Raw genomic sequence first — 19269 nt, 5'->3', positions numbered from 1 at the left:
GAGTGAGGCAAAGAAGGCATTAAGCACCTCAGCCTTTTCCTCAACCTTTGTCACTACGTTTCCCCCCGCATCCAATAAAGGATGGAGATTCTCCTTAGCCCTCCTTTTGTTGTGAATGTATTTATAGAAACATTTTTTATTGTCTTTTACCACAGTAGCCAGATTAAGTTCTAGTTGGGCTTTGGCCCTTCTAATTTCCTCCCTGCATAACCTCACAACATCCTTGTAGTCCTCCCGAGTTGCCTGCCCCTTCTTCCAAAGGTCATAAACTCTCCTTTTTTTCCTGAGTTCCAGCCAAAGCTCTCTGTTCAGCCAGGCCGGTCTTCTTCCCCATCGGCTCGTCTTTCAGCACATAGGGACAGCCTGCTCCTGCGCCTTTAGGATTTCCTTCCTGAAGAATGTCCAGCCCTCCTGGACTCCTTTGCCCTTCAGGACTGCCTCCCAAGGGACTCTGTCAACCAGGCCCCTAAACAGGCCAAAGTCTGCCCTCCGGAAGTCCAAGGTAGCAGTTCTGCTAACCCCCCTCCTTACTTCTCTGAGAATCGAAACCTCTATCATTTCATGATCGCTATGCCCAAGACGGCCTCCAACCATCACATCACCCACAAGTCCTTCTCTGCTTGCAAACAACAGGTCCAGCGGGGCGCCTTCCCTAATTGGCTTGCTCACCAACCGTGTCAGGAAGTTAGCTTCCACACACTCCAGGAACCTCCTAGACTGCTTCCTCTGTGCCGTGTTGTATTTCCTGCAGACGTCCGGGAAGTTGAAGTCCCCCACGAGAACAAGGGCTAGCAATTGTGAGACTTCTCCCAGCTGCTTATAGAATATTTCATCTGCCTCTTCATCCTGGTTGGGTGGTCTATAACAGACTCCCACCATGATATCTGCCTTGCTGGCCTTCCCCCTGACTCTTACCCATAAACACTCGACCCTTTCATCACCATCGTCAAGCTCTAGACAGTCAAAACACTCCCTAACATACAGGGCTACCCCACCGCCTCTCCTTCCTTGCCTATCCCTTCTGAAGAGTTTGTAGCCATCCATTGCAGCACTCCAGTTGTGCAAGTCATCCCACCATGTTTCCGTGATGGCAACTATATCATAGTTTTCCAGCTGCACAATGGCTTCCAACTCCTCCTGTTTGTTGCCCATGCTGCGTGCATTGGTGTAGATGCACTTCAGTTGGGCTATTGATCCCACCACCTTTTTTGGGGGAGAAGCCCTAATTCCTATGTGACTGTTCTCAGGCGCTTCCGTGGTTTCTAACACATCAACAACCCTTGCATCTTTGCTGCCGCATGGATCTCCATCCCCTGCCTCCACTGAGATAGCTAGGGTGCTGCACGCATTAGTACAGGGACATTTCAAATGTGCTCCAGTGTACTCAGCACATAGTGGAGCAGACTGAAGGACCTCGCTAGCACACCGTCCCTCAAACACTGTCCTGCCGCCCCCAGGCTTATCTTTAGCGAGCCTGGTTTTATCCCTTTCCCCCCTTCAAATCTAGTTTAAAGCTCTTTCAATGAGCCCTGCTAACTCCTGTGCAAAGATCCTTTTCCCCCTTTGAGACAGGTGTACCCTGTCTGTCGCCAGCAGGCCTGGTGTCACGTAGACCGACCCATGATCAAAAAACCCAAAATTCTGCTGGTGACACCAGGCTCAGAGCCAGTTATTGACCTACTGGCTCTTCCCGTTTCTTCCCTCGTCATTCCCTGCAACTGGAAGGATAGAGGAGAACACTAGTCGTGCTCCTGATCCCTTAACCAGTCGTCCCAAGGCCCTGAAGTCCCTCTTGATTGCCCTTGGACTTCTTATTGCAACTTCACCGCTGCCTACCTGAAAAAGCAATAACGGATAATAATCCGAGGGCTGCACCAGGGTAGGAAGTTTTCTCTTCACATCTTTAACCCTGGCCCCAGGGAGGCAGCAGACTTTCCTAAGAAGTGGGTCCAGTCAGCAAATTGGGCCTTCTGTTCCCCGCAGAAGAGAGTCTCCTATGACAGTAACTTGGGTTTTTTTCTTTATGGAAGCAGTTTTGACACAGGGCATAGACCGACTTAACCTTGGCGACACTTCCAAGCTAGATGAACCATCGTCCTCGTCATTGTTCGGTTCCACTTGCAGAGCCTCATACCTAAAACGTAAGGGTACCTGGGAAGGTGGGGTAGTCATGGAGGAGACGCGCCTGCTGCACCGGGCCAGAACTTGTCGCCATTGCCCCCTATCCCTTAAGTCACCACATTCAGCCAGGTGGAGAAAGGATAGGGAATCCTCCATATCACGTGTCCTGTCTGCCTGACAGGTCTGTCCCAGGGAAGGTAGGGTACGATTCCAGTAGTCTATCTCTCTCTCTTGGACTCCCCGATACTCCTCAACCTACTCACCTCCTCCCGGAGCTCTGCCACTAAGCTGAGGAGTTCCTCTACCTGGGTGCACCTCCCACAGGTGTGCTCACTAATACCATCCGGTACTGGCATAAGAGTAGGGCACACCCTGTAGCCTGACACCTGGGTGGCAGCGTGTTCCCATCCGAGCTCTGTCTGGGAAGCTGCATCAGTTGCGGCGGGTGCAGAGTTTAGAGAGGACATAGCCTTCTGCCAGGTGGATACCATTGCTCCCTGGTCGAGCTGGCAGAGCTACAGCGCCCTTCCTGCACGCCCTTCCGGGCGAACTGCCACGCAAACTGCTGCGCCAGGCCCTGGCTGACACGCCATGCCCTGTTTGCCCGCCCTGGTTGCAGTGCTCCCTAGGGGCTTCTTTCATACGTGTGGGGGGGCTTGGCCACTGTTGCTCCTGGCCCTGCCCAGGTCTCAGCTGCTGTCACGTGAGCTGCAGGCTCCGGCTCCGGGCAGCTCTCGCAGCTCCCCCTGAGGTTCCTCCGGTTCAGGAAACCCCTCTGTACACCGTGCTATAGCACTCTGCTGCGGATCGTGCCAGGACTGGAGCTGCTCACCTCGGCGACTGAGTGCTAGTTTTGGTTACACCGCGTTTAAATCTCTTGCCATTGCTCCTGGCCCCACCCAAGTCTCGTCAGCCACTCTTGCTCGAGCTGCGGGCTCCTGGTGGGTCTCTCGGCTCCCCCTGAGGTTTCCCCGGTTCAGGAAACCCCCTTGTACACTGCAGTTGAGAGCTCCGCTGTGGATTGTGCCGGCACCGGAGCTGCTCGCCTTGGTGACTGAGTATTTATCTTGAAGGCATTAAGCTGATAAGTAAAATCTTGTTACATGAAAAAGTTTTATTAGCAGAACCAGATCATGGAAAGTTCAAAGAAATTTAGAAAATAGTACGAATGAAGCAGAGTAGCAATGGTCAGTACAATTTCTATATTTCATGGTGCCACGTAGAAAAGTTATTAAAAATAGGGCCCAAATTAGAATTTTGATCTTACTACAGACTGTCACTAACAGGGGATCGTATGATCAGAGAATTGTTATAAACTATTTTTTCTCAATATTCAGACTATAAGGCACATTACTAGAGACAGAAGTTTTGAAGTACTTTCTGTACTACTTCAAAAGCCATTATTCAGTTGTGAAATTAATTTTCCTAGGATTACAAGTGTATTGGATATACATAGCAAGGTTTTGGTAGCGGACACACATACACACGATGACACCTGCAGGGGTGGCCTCAATGAGAATAAGTCAGGGGCTGCCCTGTGCCAGACACAGCTGGTTCCAGCTGGCTCAGCAATGGCCCCACTGCAGGCCAAAGTTGAGCCAATCAGCGAAGTTGGTGGCACCTTTGTGAAAACATATTTAAGAAAGGGCAAAAAAACCCCACTGGACAGGCAGAGAAGGAAGAGAAAAAAAAAAGTGGAAAAAAAAAAAGGTGTGAGAAACAGTAGAGGGAACACCAAGTTCAGAAAAGGAGGTATTCCATGGTGCTAGAGCAGATATCCACGCTGCAGCCTGTGTAGGACCCATGCTGGAGCAGTTAGATATTTCCTGAAGGAACTGTGGCCCATGGAGAACCCATACCAGAGCAGAGTTTTCCTGACAGGACTGTCTCCCCTGGAAGAGCCCATGCTGGAGCAGTTTTTCCTGACAAGAACTGTGGCCTGTAGAGAAGCCATGCCAGAGCAGGGGGAAAGTAAGTACAAGAGGGAAAGAGCGGTAGAGAGCAACCATTATGTACGGACTGTAAACTCCCTTCCCCAATTTCCCCTGTACCACCCTGGGGGTGGTGGGTGGTAGAGGAGTCTGGAGTGAAAGAGTGAAGTTGAGCATGGGAAAGGAGGGAGGAAAAGTGTTGTTTTAATGTTTGTCTTCCTGTTTCTTACCACCTGAATCTATTTTAATTGGCAATAAATTAATTTTCCCCAAGTCAAGCCTGTTTTGCCTGTGACAGTAACTGGTAAGCAATCTCCCTGTCTTTATCTTGACCCGTGAGCTTTCTCATCCTATTTTCTCCCCCTGTCCCACTGAGGAGGGGGAGTGAGTGGGTGGGTGGGAGTTTGGCCCATAGCCAAATATAACCCACAACAAGAAGTTAGTTTAAAGTGTGATCAGAAATTCACAAGGGATAAGTACAGTGGTAATTAAACTGCAGATACAACCTCCACCTCAAAGTCCTTGAACTGCCAACTATGAGAAACCTGGAGAGCATAAGGAAGATTTTATACTTACACTGTTTTGTGCACTCTTTCCTTACACACCAAGGGTGGAAAGGATGAGAGCCAAGCGACTGCTTACTAATCTGACACAAATAGGGTCAGCTTCATATTCAGAGAGATGATCACTACCCATTGACACTGACAGAGCACTCAGAAAAACTGCCCTTTTGCAGTTGACCTATAACCATGGGACCCCCTTCCAAAAGGGTCAATGGTTAACTACCATTTTAGCTTAGAAGAGTTCAGAAGACTAATCCACACAGCTCATTTTATCACTTCCTCAGTTACTGGATGATGCCCTGTTCCATCCTGTTGGCTCTTCCCTCCACCATGAACTTCTGAACCTAGTTTAGAATCTCCCCTATAGCCTTCAAGTGCCAGTAGACTTGTTCCTCTTTTTCTTTAAATGAGGAATGTAAAAGTCATCATAAGTAAATCAATGACAAAGTATGCATTACTAATTCATGGTCTGCTGTAACAGCTCATAGTAGTATCAGCATACATTTTTAAATAGTGATTCATATCCCACTTGTTTACTATAAACATGTCTACAGCACTACTTACTGTTAATTTCAAAAATGTAAGTAATGAATATAAAATAAAAACAACTCTATACTAGTCTCTGTCATTCTCAGACAAGTCAGTGAGCAGCACACAAAGTCATCTTGGTTTGGTACAAAATAAATCTTTTACCAAACAATTCTTAAACAATTAAACCAGGCTAAATTAACATAAAACTCAGTTGGGCGCTTCAGTTAAATGCCTCAAAATCATGTGAATTCGGATCATGACTTAATATGCCCCATAAAAGCCTTTATGCTAAAAAATATACAACCTATTTAGGTATTTAAATAAGTGTATATCAACACAACAATAAAAGACAAATCTAGCCACCCTCAAGTACAAAAGGCAACCCACCTCTGATAGTCTTCCCATCATACACTCCTTTCTCTGAGCGGTTGAAAAAGAACAAGAGAAATTAAGTTTTAACTCTACCTGTCTCTAGACAAATAAATGTTTATCTTTGCCTTGTAAGGAGATAGACAAGACTGAATAGTGAAGAGTTGGTGGAAGGAATTAGAGTAGTTTTACATCAGGTATTGTGTCTGGGAAACAGTTAATACTAATTCAAATGTTAGTCACAGAAGATATTTCTGACAGAGAAATTGCTTTGAATTGATGCGTGTTGTATATCACCACTATAGGACTTCATACTCAAAATATAACTAGTAGCATTTTAATAAATTTCACCTTTCCCCAGCTTATTTTAGAGTTCACCCACCAGAGATGCAGCCAGATGCAACATCTAGCTGTTAGACACTAAGGTCAATCATGTCTAAGCTATTACCTCTATCTTCTCACATTTACTCATAGCAGCATTTAGCTGCTACTATTTCAAAATGTAGTAGAGAGAATAATACATGCCATGAATGCATAGGATAAGCAAGTATCCTTCACACAAATAGCAGCCACCTTATAGAAGTACTTCAGTATGTTCTTTATTAAAAAAAAAAAAAGTGAAAAATCCTTTTCAAAAACTAAAGCTGTAATGAATCCTAGAGTACATGTGCCCAATTCCTGGTTTGCAACCTCTTGCCTCTGAATTATAGAGTAAATTACAGAATTGTATTGACAGGATAATTTCTATCAGAGTAACATTCAAAATAATGTTTAGAACTCTACCAATGGTGTATTCTTTCCCATTGTCCTCCCAAAAGAATTAAAGTCTGACTCTACACACATACACTGTCTGAATACTACTCCACATGATTTTCAAGAGCAAAATGACTGGAACAATACAGATACATTTCTAGAACAGTACTTCCAGTTATTGAGAACTATAGGAAAGATATTAGCAACTTACTTGTGGGAAGTTCTTTTCTTCATCATGCTCGCAGAGACTCCTGCATGACCTACAATATAAATGATGGAATTATTGAACAAGAAAATGTGTTTATACACAATGTCAAAAAGGTATCTTACAGAAAAGTTCTCTTTTTAAAGTAAAAAAATTTAAACACTTCATGTTGTGACTGATCAATGAGCTCCTACAATGGAAGAAGGCTCTGAGGAGACAGGCAAGGACTATGTACTCATGAAACTAAGTGAAGAAGTAGGGAGCGACCGATGACAACTGTTACAAAAAGCTGAACTTATCTCAACACAAAGGAGATGGGAGGTAGTCTTTGTTCTAGATAAATGGCTACAACAGTCGAGGGAATCAAATGGCTGTGTAACTGCCCTTGAGTTAATAATAATATACATATCTTCCTGAGTTAGCGAGGCCAGAATGGGTGGGTGTATACGTGGCTCAGCCAAACTGAGTATAAAAACTCAGTATAGAGCCAAAACCGAGTATAAAGATTCAGTATAGCATATACAGTATAAAAACTGTACAACTAACAGAAAGAACTTTGAAGAGAGCAACAGGCTTGAGCCGGTTTCAACCCACATATTCCTTCCCAATGACTGGGGATGCCCAGCATCGTGATGGAGACCAGTAATGAGAATCACATCTGTATTGTGATTCGACTGTATATTGCAACTGCTATACTCTGCTAAATGTAACTTGTACTTGTACTGTGATTTAAGTAAATTGCTGTATCATTCTGCTAAATCAAAGTCCCATGTAATGTCAAATAACTTCAGAAAACTAAAGTTGGTATTAAACATTAAACCCTCTACATATGGAATATCTAAAAGAACCCAGTGAGAGAGTGTCGGACACATGTATGTTATCAATAAAAAAACCCCTCATGTATCTGTAGAAACATGTTCAGAATTTCATCTATGGATGTTTAAAATCACACCTACAGAGAAATACTTAATTGAGGTTTCTCTACAGATCCAAACAAATTCTTTAACATTATGTGCATGTTCCAAACATAGCTTTGGCATATGTATTTTGAAAATTAATTTTCATAATAGCAGTACTGTCACACAAGAGTTATGCACTGAAAGTGCAATTAACCTTAAAAGTTTTCATAAATATTTTAATCTTTGGCTTTTCAGATGGAGAAATAAAGAGGACATATATCAAGTGACAGAAATGGCAGAATTAAAATAAGACTACATACATCTTGTTTCCAACACTCAAGCTTGTACTGAATCCATGGAAAGATGCATCTCCAGTTTTAACAACAGCTGGAATTTTAAGTTTTTGAAAATGAGGCCCTCCATGCAAATAGCTACAGTAAAGATCCTATTTACAATTTTTTACTATTAAAAGACCAAGTAAATAGAACTTCCCTTTGAACATGTTTATATGAAAAACGATCAGCTAGAAATTAAAATAAAAGATATCACAAAAAAGTCTGAATAGAAACCCAAAAGACTTTGGGACTTGACTGCAACCACTAAATAAGCATTCTCATCATATCATTAGCCACCCCTTAGTTATACGAGGAAAAAGGTTTAAAAACATACTTCTTAAAAAAAAGAAATCTGTTCTCACAAAGTAAAAGAACATGAACACACAGATCTCATGTTTTCCATTACTAGTTGATGAGACAAAGTAAGATTTAACTAAATCAGCTCAAGTAGTTAAAACGCTACAGAAAAAATACCCATATATTCAGCAGGGTGGTTCAGTACAAAACTCGTTTTCTGTCCTCTGCTCAGAGACTCTGAATATTATTATACAGTACAACGCATTTAGCCTTCCAAAACAAAAGGAACTCTACAGGTACACAGAAGGAAGATCATAGAATCATAGAATAGTTTGGGTTGGAAGGGACCTCTAAAGGTCATCTAGTCCAACCCCCCTGCCATGGGCAGGGACATCTTCAACTAGATCAGGTTGCTCAGAGCCCTGTCCAACCTGACCTTGAATGTTTCCAGGGATGGGGCATCCACCACCTCTCTGGGCAACCTGTTCCAGTGCTTCACCACCCTCAGCGTAAACAATTTCTTCCTTATATCTAGTCTAAATCTACCCCCCTTTAGTTTAAAGCCATTCCCCCTTGTCCTGTTGCAAATGGCCCTGCTAAAAAGTTTGCCGCCATTTTTTTTATAAGCCCCCTTTAAGTACTGATAGGCTGCAATAAGGTCTCCCCGAAGTCTTCTCTTCTCTAGGCTGAACAACCCCAACTCTCTCAGCCTTTCCTCATAGGAGAGGTGTTCCAGCCCCCTGATCATTTTTGTGGCCCTCCTCTCCACCCGCTCCAACTGGTCCATGTCTTTCTTATGCTGAGGGCTCCAGAGATGGACGCAGTACTCCAGGTGGGGTCTCACCAGAGCAGAGGGGCAGAATCACCTCCCTCGACCTGCTGGCCACGCTTCTTTTGATGCAGCCCAGGATACGATTGGCCTTCTGGGCTGCGAGCACACATTGCTGGCTCATGTCCAGCTTTTCATCCACCAGAACCCCCAAGTCCTTCTCAGCAGGGCTGCTCTCAATCCCTTCATCCCCCAGCCTGTATTGATACCAGGGGTTGCCCTGACCCAGGTGCAGGACCTTGCACTTGGCCTTGTTAAACCTCATGAGGTTCACACGGGCCCACTTCTCCAGCTTGTCCAGGTCCCTCTGGATGGCATCCCGTCCCTCTGGCGTGTCAACTGCACCACTCAGCTTGGTGTCCTCTGCAAACTTGCTGAGGGTGCACTCGACCCCACTGTCTATGTCATTGATGAAGATATTAAACAGTACCAGTCCCAATATGGACCCCTGCGGGACTCCACTCGTCACCGATCTCCATCTGGACATTGAGCCATTGACCACTACCCTCTGGATGCGACCATCTAACCAGTTCCTCACCCTTTACCGGACAGTCCACCCATCAAATCCATACCTCTCCAGTTTAGAGAGAAGGATGTTGTGGGGGCCCGTGTCAAAGGCCTTACAGAGGTCCAGATAGACGACATCTGTAGCCCTTCCCGTGTCCACTGATGTAGTCACTCCATCATAGAAGGCCGCTAGGTTAGTCAGGCAGGACTTGCCCTTGGTGAAGCCATGCTGGCTGTCTCGAATCACCTCCCTGTCCTCCATGTGCCTTAGCATAGCTTCCAGGAGGATCTTTTCTGCGATCTTCCCAGGCACAGAGGTGAGACTGACTGGCCTGTAGTTCCCCGGGTCTTCCTTTTTTCCCTTTTTAAAAATGGGGGTTATGTTTCCCCTTTTCCAGTCAGTGGGAACTTCACCAGACTGCCACGACTTCTCAAATACAATGGATAGTGGCTTAGCAACTTATTACAGAAGCTGCAAAAACCACAAAGGAGAAGCTATGCTCGCTACTGAGAATGAGTGTTTGCCCTGTTCAGTAACTGCTCACCTTAGGCACCTCTTATTTTTGATAGGAGTCAATCTCTACAGCCAGATGTCTTTTCTCTCAAATTCACTTACGTCCAAAATTTCTCGGCTATCCATACACAATCTCCATGCATGAAACGACATGTACCAAACTAACAAATATTTACAACAACACTGAACTAAGAGTTTGAGAGGAGACTACCCTTTTATGCTGTCAGGTGAAAATGAGCTTGACAGTTCCTGACTGATTTCAAGAACTTGCTTGTTCATGTACCTAGCTCTAAACAAAAGCCAACTAAGCAAACTGAGTACTGCTCAGTTTCTTGTGTTGGTAGCTTAAGGTACTGCCCAGTTTAATACAAAGTTATGGCATTTAGATGAATAATGTGAATATAGCCTACTTACAAGAAGAAACGATAACAAGGTACATGAAGATCCCAGCACAAGAAAGACATGGACGTATTGGAGTGGGTCCAGAGGATGGCCACAAAAATGATCAGAAGGCTGGAACACCTCTCCTATGAAGAAAGGCTGAGAGAGTAGGGGTTGTTTAGCCTGGAGAAGAGAAGGCTCCGGGGAGACCTCATTGCGGCCTTTCAATACTTAAAGGGGGCTTATAAGAAAGATGGGGACAGACTTTTTACCAGGGCCTGTAGTGACAGGACAAGGGGCAATGGTTTTAAACTAAAAGAGGGTAGGTTTAGATTGGATATAAGGAAGAAATTCTTTACTATGAGGGTGCTGAGACACTGGAACAGGTTGTCCAGAGAATTTCTGGATGTCCCATCACTGGAATTGTTCAAGGTCAAATTGGAAATTACTTTGAGCAACCTGATCTAGTAAAAGATGTCCCTGCCCATGGTAGGGGGGCTGGAACTAGATGACCTTTAAAGGTCCCTTCCAACCCCCAATATTCTATGATTTTGACAAAATCATCCTAGTACTGACTACAAGCCTATTGGCCATAATAAACATTTGTATTTTGTATTGCGTGAATACATTAATGTCTCAAGGAAATGCAAACTCCTTTAAAACACATCTCAGCTTAAACTGTGTAGCACTTCACATGCTCTGAAATTGTAACAGGAGTTTACTTGTAGCCACATGTTTGGGCTAATACCTAGACTGTAGTCTTCAATTGTACTAGCCTGATTACCTTGTATAAACAATGCATGCCTTACAACGACTATGCCCTTCAAGAAGAACTAGAAGACTGATAGAAGGGGAACATCCTGCCCTAGAAGGCGTCAGAGGCTAGATGATTGCCAAAGAAACAAGAAGTCAGCAAGAAACTGCGGTAACTAGGGGAAAGGTAAAGGCGGCAGGGGGAAATCGCGACCACTGACTCAATTCAAGACTGGAAAGACTTGCCCCCCCATACCTGCAAGGAGCATGCGTGCTAATTTACATAGCAAGCGAGGCTAATTTGAACACAACTAACCAATGAGCATGAACTTGGGCGGGCTTTTACTAGTCATGTAACAATATAAATACGCTGTAGTTCTTTTGTGTGGTGTGCTAGCTTTGTGGAATTACCACCTAGCACCCATCTTTGCGCAAACATGAGCTAAATAAATATCTCGGCTCTGTGTGTAAGATTGGTTTATTGCACACCGGGTACCGGACCCTGCTTGTGGGACAACAGGAGGACTGTAAAGGACCATGTCTTACACTTCTACAGCATAAAACAAGTGATCACTAGACTCAAAAAGATGAAATATAAATGTAAACACAACAAGGGTAATCACAACTTATCTTACAGACAATTATATTAGATTATGTTAATGAAAAAAATCGGGATTCACCTATATTGGGGAGAACCATGCACTAATTAGAAGCACAGGCATAATGTCAAGCACAAAGCAGCTGGCTAATCTACTGAAACTATATCCTGGAAAGCTGCTCTATATTTTAACAAAATCATTGAGGCTGCAGACACACACTCTACTGTTGTGAGAAAAATCATAAACAGGTTTGGCTTTCCTTTGTTTTTCCATCTTCGGTGTTATCCTTTATTTCTCAAGATGGAACTATTAAGTCTGTTTCCCAGTAGAGGCAGACTTCAAAAACCTGGATATTTTAGTCAAATGTATTTTTCTCTTTTAAACCTACTTTACAGCAAATAAAAGCCTTTCCTTTGTAGGCAGGCAGACAGGACAGAGGAAAACTAGCTTTTTCAAAGAAGCCACCACATTTAAGTCTTTACTACTGATTTGGATTTCTAATTCCAGCTCCTTGTCACTTGACCTAGTCGTGCTTTTGATAGCTTTTTCTCTCCCTTTTTTTTTATTTTAATAAAATACAATGAACTCACTATAATTTTAATTTATATCACATTGCAAGGTCTTTCTTTCAGCCTTCAAAATCTTCATTTTATAAACTCTGATGAAATCAATTACTGGTTTTGCTGTTCTTTTCAAAGAATTTGACCACTATCTGTGAAACTACGATGATAAACAAGTGTTCTGTCTTTCCTGTTCAGTAGTTGTATGCTTACAAAAATCCCCAACACACACACACAAAAACATTATAGAGTTGGTTATACAGTCTCCTAATAATGGCTACCTGGTACACTCTTTCCTAATATACACCTATAATTAGGAAACATACAGCAGATAATTCCATCACCACATGAGTTTTTTTTTTTCAGAAAGCAATAAAGGCCAACTACCTACAGCCCATGAAATATGATCAGCAGAAGAAACAACAACAGCAAGGTCAGAATATATATATATATATATTTTCAAGAATATATATCCAAATTTTGGAAGCTGGCAACACCCAAGCCTAGACAAAGACTAACTACGTCAAGAGTTCAGACTGACCAAACGTATACAACTTGGAGATGTGTATCAAAAAGACAGTGATACTACATTAATCAGACATGAGGATAAATTAAGGACTCCTCAGTGTCCTGGTTTCATCTGGGATAGAGTTAATTTTCTTCCTAGTTCTCTCTCCCTCTTGTTGTTTTCCTTTCCATTACAATTTTTTTAATTATTATTATCATCATCATCATCCTATTTCAATTATTAAGCTGTTCTTATCTCAACCCACGAGTTTTCTTACTTTTGCTCTTCTGATTCTCTCCCCCATCCCACCGGGGGGGTGGTGGTGAGCGGGGGAGGGTGAGCGAGCAGCTGTGTGGTGCTTGGTTGCCGACTGGGGTTAAACCATGACACTCAGTTAAGATTAAACAAGCTTCATACAGAAAAAAGTAAAGACCTAAATATTAACTGTTGTGTAGGGATATTAAAAAGCAAAAATGGCATCTAAAGAAATCTGAGTGTTAATTATAATGATTTTGCATGGTGCAAAATGAAGGTGCCAATTATAGTATAAAATATAATAAAATAACAACGGAAAGTGTGACCATCTAAAATAAGTATTTTTTTTTTAATTAAGAGGACAAATAGTGAAATTTTCAACTCAACACGTAAAGTAAAATCACCTATTTTCATTCACAAAAGTCACCCTCTACATAAAGTTCACACTGTGATACCTCAAATCTGCTGTAATGTTATTGTTCATTGTATGTCACAATTAGATTGTTAGACAAAATTATTCTAAAAGCTACCTTTAAAAACCTAATGTCTAAATTTTTTTGAACTCGCACAGTACCCAGCTAATGCTTAGAAGTCAACCATACTGATATTAAGTACCAGATCAAAGCCTACTTTCTTTTATTTTCTATTACAAATAAAATTCTCCTTCCACAAATACCCTGGTGGTGTCAAGAAGTAGTATGACTCATATCAGTTGGCTCAATGAAAAGTAATTGAAGCAAATGTCTAAAACTCTGCACTGGGTTTCTTCTTTAAAACTATCTATTAAAAATACTTTCAGGAAATATCTTTGAAATCGCTAGATGTTTCAAATGAGTGACAGCAAACTAACATTAATGCAAACTAGCCACAAGTAAAAATGTTTTTGAAAGTCTGGTTTTGAAACCAAAAGGTTTCAAAGAAATCTTCCAATATCAGTTGCTTGACTTCTGAATGAATTGGGTAAGTATTTAAAAGCACCATAATGGACTATCACTTGGGTATTTTAAAAATTAATTGAGCTTTCCCAATTTTAGATGAAACTGATTTAGTTTCATGAGATTTTTTGGAAAGCACCAATAAACAATGGTCAGGGTTAGCTGATGTGCTGCACCATTTGTCTACAAAGTTTTTCACTGTGCAGGTCACTAGGGAGTTTTGCAGTACAAAATAGGAAGGGCATCATTCCCCGCACACCCCCCCCCCCCCCCCCCCCCGCCAAAGAACATGAAGTAATTCCAGAAGAGAGAAAACAACTACAAAGAAAGTTACATTACTCAGCTAAGTTCAACTAAAAAGCAAATAATTAAACAGAGGAATGAACGAACAGCATTCACTTTCAACACTGTGGTGGGTTGACACTGGCTGGATGCCAGGTGCCCACCAAGCTGCTCTATCACTCCCCCTCCTCAGCTGGACAGGGGAGAGAAAATATGACGAAAGGCTCGTGGGTCAAGATAAGGACAGGGAGAGATCACTCATCAATTACTGTCTTGGGCAAAACAGACTCAACTTGGGGAAATTAATTTATTGCCAGTCAAATCAGAGTAGGATAATGAGAAATTAAAACCAAATCTTAAAAACACCTTCCCCCCACCCCTCCCTTCTTCCCAGGCTTAACTTTACTCCCAATTTTCTCTACTTCCTTCCCACAGCGGCACAGGGGGATGGGGAATGGGGGTTGCGGTCAGTTCATCAGTTGTCTCTGCCACTCCTTCCTCCTCAAGGGGAGGACTCCTCACACTCTTCCCCTGCTCCAGCGTGGGGTCCCTCCCATGGGAGACAGTCCTCCACGAACTTCTCCAGCGTGAATCCTTCCCAAGGGCTGCAGTTCTTCACAAACTTCTCCAGCGTGAGTCCTTCCCACGGGCTGCAGTTCTTCACAAACTGCTCCAGCGTGAGTCCTTCCCACGGGCTGCAGTTCTTCACAAACTGCTCCAGCGTGGGTCCTTTCCATGGGGTGCAGTCCTTCAGGAACAGACTGCTCCAGCGTGGGTCCCCCACGGGGTCACAAGTCCTGCCAGCAAACCTGCTCCAGCGTGGGCTACTCTCTCCACAGGGTCCCAGGTCCTGCCAGGAGCCTGCTCCAGTGCAGGCTTCCCACAGGGTCGCAGCCTCCTTTGGGCATCCACCTGCTCTGGCATGGGGTCCTCCACGGGCTGCAGGGTGGATATCTGCTCCACTGTTAACCTCCATGGGCTGCAGGGGGACAACCTGCTTCACCATGGTCTTCACCATGGGCTGCAGGGAAGTCTCTGCTCTGGTTCCTGGAGCACCTCCTCCCCCTCCTTCTTCACTGACCTTGGTGTCTGCAGAGTTGTTTCTCTCACATATTCTCACTCCTCTCTCTCCGCTGCTATTGTTCTGTGCAGTTGGGTTTTTTTTTCCCCCTTCTTAAATACGTTATCACAGAGGCGCTACCACCGTCGCTGATTGGCTCAGCCTTGGCCAGCGGCGGGTCTGTCTTGGAGCCATCTGGCATTGGCTCTATCGGACATAGGGGGAGCTTCTAGCAGCTTCTCACAGAAGCCACCCCTGTAGCCTCCTCGCTACCAAAATCTTGCCACGCAAACCCAATACAAACATTTTCACCCACAAAATGCTGGACTGTAGAATTCTTAACTCGCAATTGATAATTTCTAGTCCCTGTCCTGCACACTAGTCCAAACAGAATGTACAGCTAAAGCAGTCTGGCTTAGTTTATACAAGACCAAATATCAGCATACAGAACAATTCTTGACTGGTAACTTGATTTTTTTGTTGTGTCATTGCTGATAATCCTTACTACAGAGTCCACAAGATTTACTGAGATTCATTAGTATATTGAGCTGCAAAACTACGAATTAGCCTAACCAGTCATAAAAGGCTAAATGGTTACTCATATTTTGAGTTTCTTCAAATAAAGAATTCTTTAAAATACTTCGACTAATTATTTCAATTTACGAAACACACAATGTAGCAATAATCTCTGTGTACATTTAGAAAAACCTTTCTGAAGTGTTTTTGAGAGATGCTCTTTCACAATTACTATCTGATCAATTTCTATAAAATCATTAAAAATTTTACAGCAAGTTATAAATATATGGTGAATACATTACTGTTTATTTTCCAGCACTTCTGAGATGAGCAAAAGAGAAATTTTCCCCTTAAAGTGTTAGTCTGTGGTATGGAACATCCCTTTGGTCATTTGGGGTAAGGTGTCCCCGGCTGTGTCCCCTCTCAACTTCTTGTGCACCCCCAGCCTACTTGCTGCAGGGGGGGGCAGCATGAGAAAGAGAGAAGGCCTTGACACTGTGTAAGCACTGTTCAGGAATAACTAAAACATCAGTGTGTTATCAACACTGTTTTCAGCACAAATCCAAAACATAGCACCATGCAAGCTACTATGAATAAATTTAACTCCATGCCAGCCAAAACCAGTATAACTTCTTATATGTAAGTCTGTACAACTTAATTAAATTTATGTATATCCTTTCAATTCCACAGTTTCTATAATGAAAGCAATAATTCTTATCTTAAAAAAAAAACAACAAAAAACCAAACACAACCCCCCCCCAACCACAAACAAACAGTAACAGCTTCATAAAGCCATGAGTACATAAGTAAATCTATAGAATAAGGACACTTTTTTACCCACTAAAAAAACAACAAACAAAATCCCCAAATTCAGTAACACCTCACCTGCATCAGCTCTGGACCGCTGACCTGGTGATTTTCCAAATGGGGTCTTCATTCATCTGTGTTTAAGTGAGCAGCAAAGCTGCTAGACTAGGGTGAAAATCCGGTTCTTCCCAACTCCCAAAATATCTTCTTACTCTCGTAATACAACAGCTACTTATTAATCCACCATCCAATCACCAGTTTGTTCTTCCTCAAATATAGGAGAAGCACTTTCGATTATATCGCTCTGAAAAACAAACCAGAAAGTATAGTCTGATTTGAGACCTGGTTAAAATAAACACTGAAGTGAAACAAAATATTTTTTCTTTCATGCTCAATGAGAAGTCTCTTCATATTCTGTTATTCTGGATGCGTTCAGTAAACAGAGGGCAGGTAGGCAAGATAACAGCCAAATATTAAGGCTCATACTTTTCCTCATATTCTCAATGCAAGTTCTGTATCAGATCAAAGTCATCCACAGACAGATACACATAGAAAAACCTCATAAAAAAAAAAAAGCAAACAAAAAAACCCAAAAGCTTTGCTTAGTATAGGGAAGAATGACTACTACTTTAAAAACCCTGCCTGAAAGCAGAAGAAACTGAGCTACCTTCACCAGAGGTAAAGCACAAACCAACTACTTCCATTTGTTAGAAAAGAAACCAAAATGCTTCACACCCACATATCAGAATTCCTTCTCTACAGATACGTTAAAAAAACTGTAGAAAAAAATCTTAACACTTAAAAGGTAAAAAACCCACAGATTCTATTGTAACACTCAAACTACCAATTTGTTAGGTCATTAGTTTATAGAAGATCTGCAAAAGTCATTGGTGATTCGCTACACCTAAATTCAGATTCCTGAAACATTTAGTAATCACATTCCTCTAGATTAGGGAGATATGGGAGGACAGTGCTTTAAAATCTTTTCCAAGATTTAAGCTACAGACACTTGTTATCACCTAAAATTTTGAAGAATTACAGATCAACTATTTCAGACTAATGTTTCTGGACAGCAAACATTTCTCCTAATGAATCCATTCATTTCAATGCTGCACACGGCTAAAACAACAGGTTAGGCCAGCTCATCCTTTTAGCCTGGTTTCCTTAAGAAATGTGATTGCTGTAATCATGTTCTCTGTAATCTGTCAATCATCAGTGGCCTTCTCCCTTTCACTTTTTTTTCTTCCCAACAGCGGCTTTGGAACCTGCTGTTAATTTTGACAAAAGGGTAAAAAACAGAGGAATGCCCCTAACTAGTGACCCAGCTGTGGGGAAAAGCATACCTTTTGTTTATGCCTTACTGAACAACTGAATATACAAGGATATGCCTTGAGGTATAGTACAAGTGGAGCGTGTCCAGAGAAGGGCAACGGGGCTGGTGAGGGGTCTGGAGAACAAGTCTTAGGAGGAGCGGCTGAGGGAACTGGGGTTGTTTAGCCTGGAGAAAAGGAGGCTGAGGGGAGACCTCATCGCTCTCTACAACTACCTGAAAGGAGGTTGTAGCGAGGTGGGTGTCAGTCTCTTCTCCCAAGTAACTAGCGATAGGACGAGAGGAAATGGCCTCAAGTTGCGCCAGGGGAGGTTTAGATTGGATGTAAGGAAAAATTTCTTTACTGAAAGAGTGGTTAAACATTGGAACAGACTGCCCAGGGAAGTGGTTGAGTCCCCATCCCTGGAGGTATTTAAAAGACGTGTAGATGAGGCGCTTAGGGACATGGTTTAGTGGGCATGGTGGTGTTGGGTCGACGGTTGGACTCGATGATCTTAGAGGTCTTTTCCAACCTCAATGATTCTATGATTCTATGAAGTGCTATGCTGAAACTTGCATTTACATCTACTAACACTTTGCCAATTCTTTCATGAATCACATCCACTAACTCCTAGGAATATTAGATCAATGCAGAGGAATATTCCTAGGAATAAAGAGCGATAGAGACACAAACAAAATTAAATACTAGTTCCTGGTGTTTGTAGTTTAAGTATTTGGCAATTTGTAGTTTTTTTGAAAGATCTGTGCTATATTTGGAAGAACTAAGTTTTTAGACATTCAGTCAGGAAGCAATAAGAATTTGTGAAATTAAAACTTAAATATCCATTTAAAGGAACTTATCAGTTTTTCCACATTTCATCTCTTCCTGAAATCTACCCATTATATACACAGTAATGCTGAACAGTACCAGAGGAACAATATTCAAGGTTTAAGACACATTCAAAGAAACAATAGGAAGCAATTAGCTTGCCCAACTATTTTATTAGAACACAAGAAAGTTTTTTATACCAAAGACATCAAAAATATTTCACTATAGTTTAAAATACACTTCCACATTCAGTCTCACAAGGACTGTGTACACATGCAAGAGAAATTGACTTTTTTCCTCCAGATGAGATGAGAGATTATGGTTTAGAGAGAATCAACTTTAATCTAGCATTATACTTTTATACTAAACAAACAACAAAAAAACCCCAACCACACACACATGAAAAATGTCAGCACTTAATTAAAATACCCTTTTCCAGTAAGCTGTTGACTTGTCATCCAGGAAGTTGCAAATATTTCATAACATCTGTATGTATTATATGTGGGGTTTTTTTTAGATTTCTAATCCATAGCTGCCAGAGTCCAATGCTCTCTGATCAGGCTCTTTATATATTCCACCCATGGAGGATGTGATGTTTAATATCAAATTTACTTATTTGAA

General features: G+C 42.4%; 1 protein-coding gene across 3 annotated transcripts in view; it reads right to left on the bottom strand.

Annotated features, from left to right (window-relative positions):
- Positions 1-19269, bottom strand: part of LOC143171989 (spindlin-Z) — a 75493-nt gene that overhangs the window by 13548 nt on the left and 42676 nt on the right. For all 3 annotated transcript variants that reach the window (XM_076361188.1, XM_076361190.1, XM_076361189.1), the window contains exons 2-3: positions 16589-16814; positions 6480-6528 (exon numbers count right to left, since the gene is read on the bottom strand). In XM_076361188.1, coding sequence (XP_076217303.1) covers positions 6480-6528; positions 16589-16640 — 101 coding nt within the window. In that variant the 5' untranslated portion in view covers positions 16641-16814. The remainder of the gene's footprint in view (positions 1-6479; positions 6529-16588; positions 16815-19269) is intronic.

This window comes from Aptenodytes patagonicus, chromosome W (assembly GCF_965638725.1).
Source record: "Aptenodytes patagonicus chromosome W, bAptPat1.pri.cur, whole genome shotgun sequence".
In the NCBI taxonomy this organism is placed as follows: Eukaryota; Metazoa; Chordata; class Aves; order Sphenisciformes; family Spheniscidae; genus Aptenodytes; species Aptenodytes patagonicus.
The sequence above is the reverse complement of the archived record's forward strand: the minus strand, read 5'-3'. Positions and strand labels throughout refer to the sequence as shown.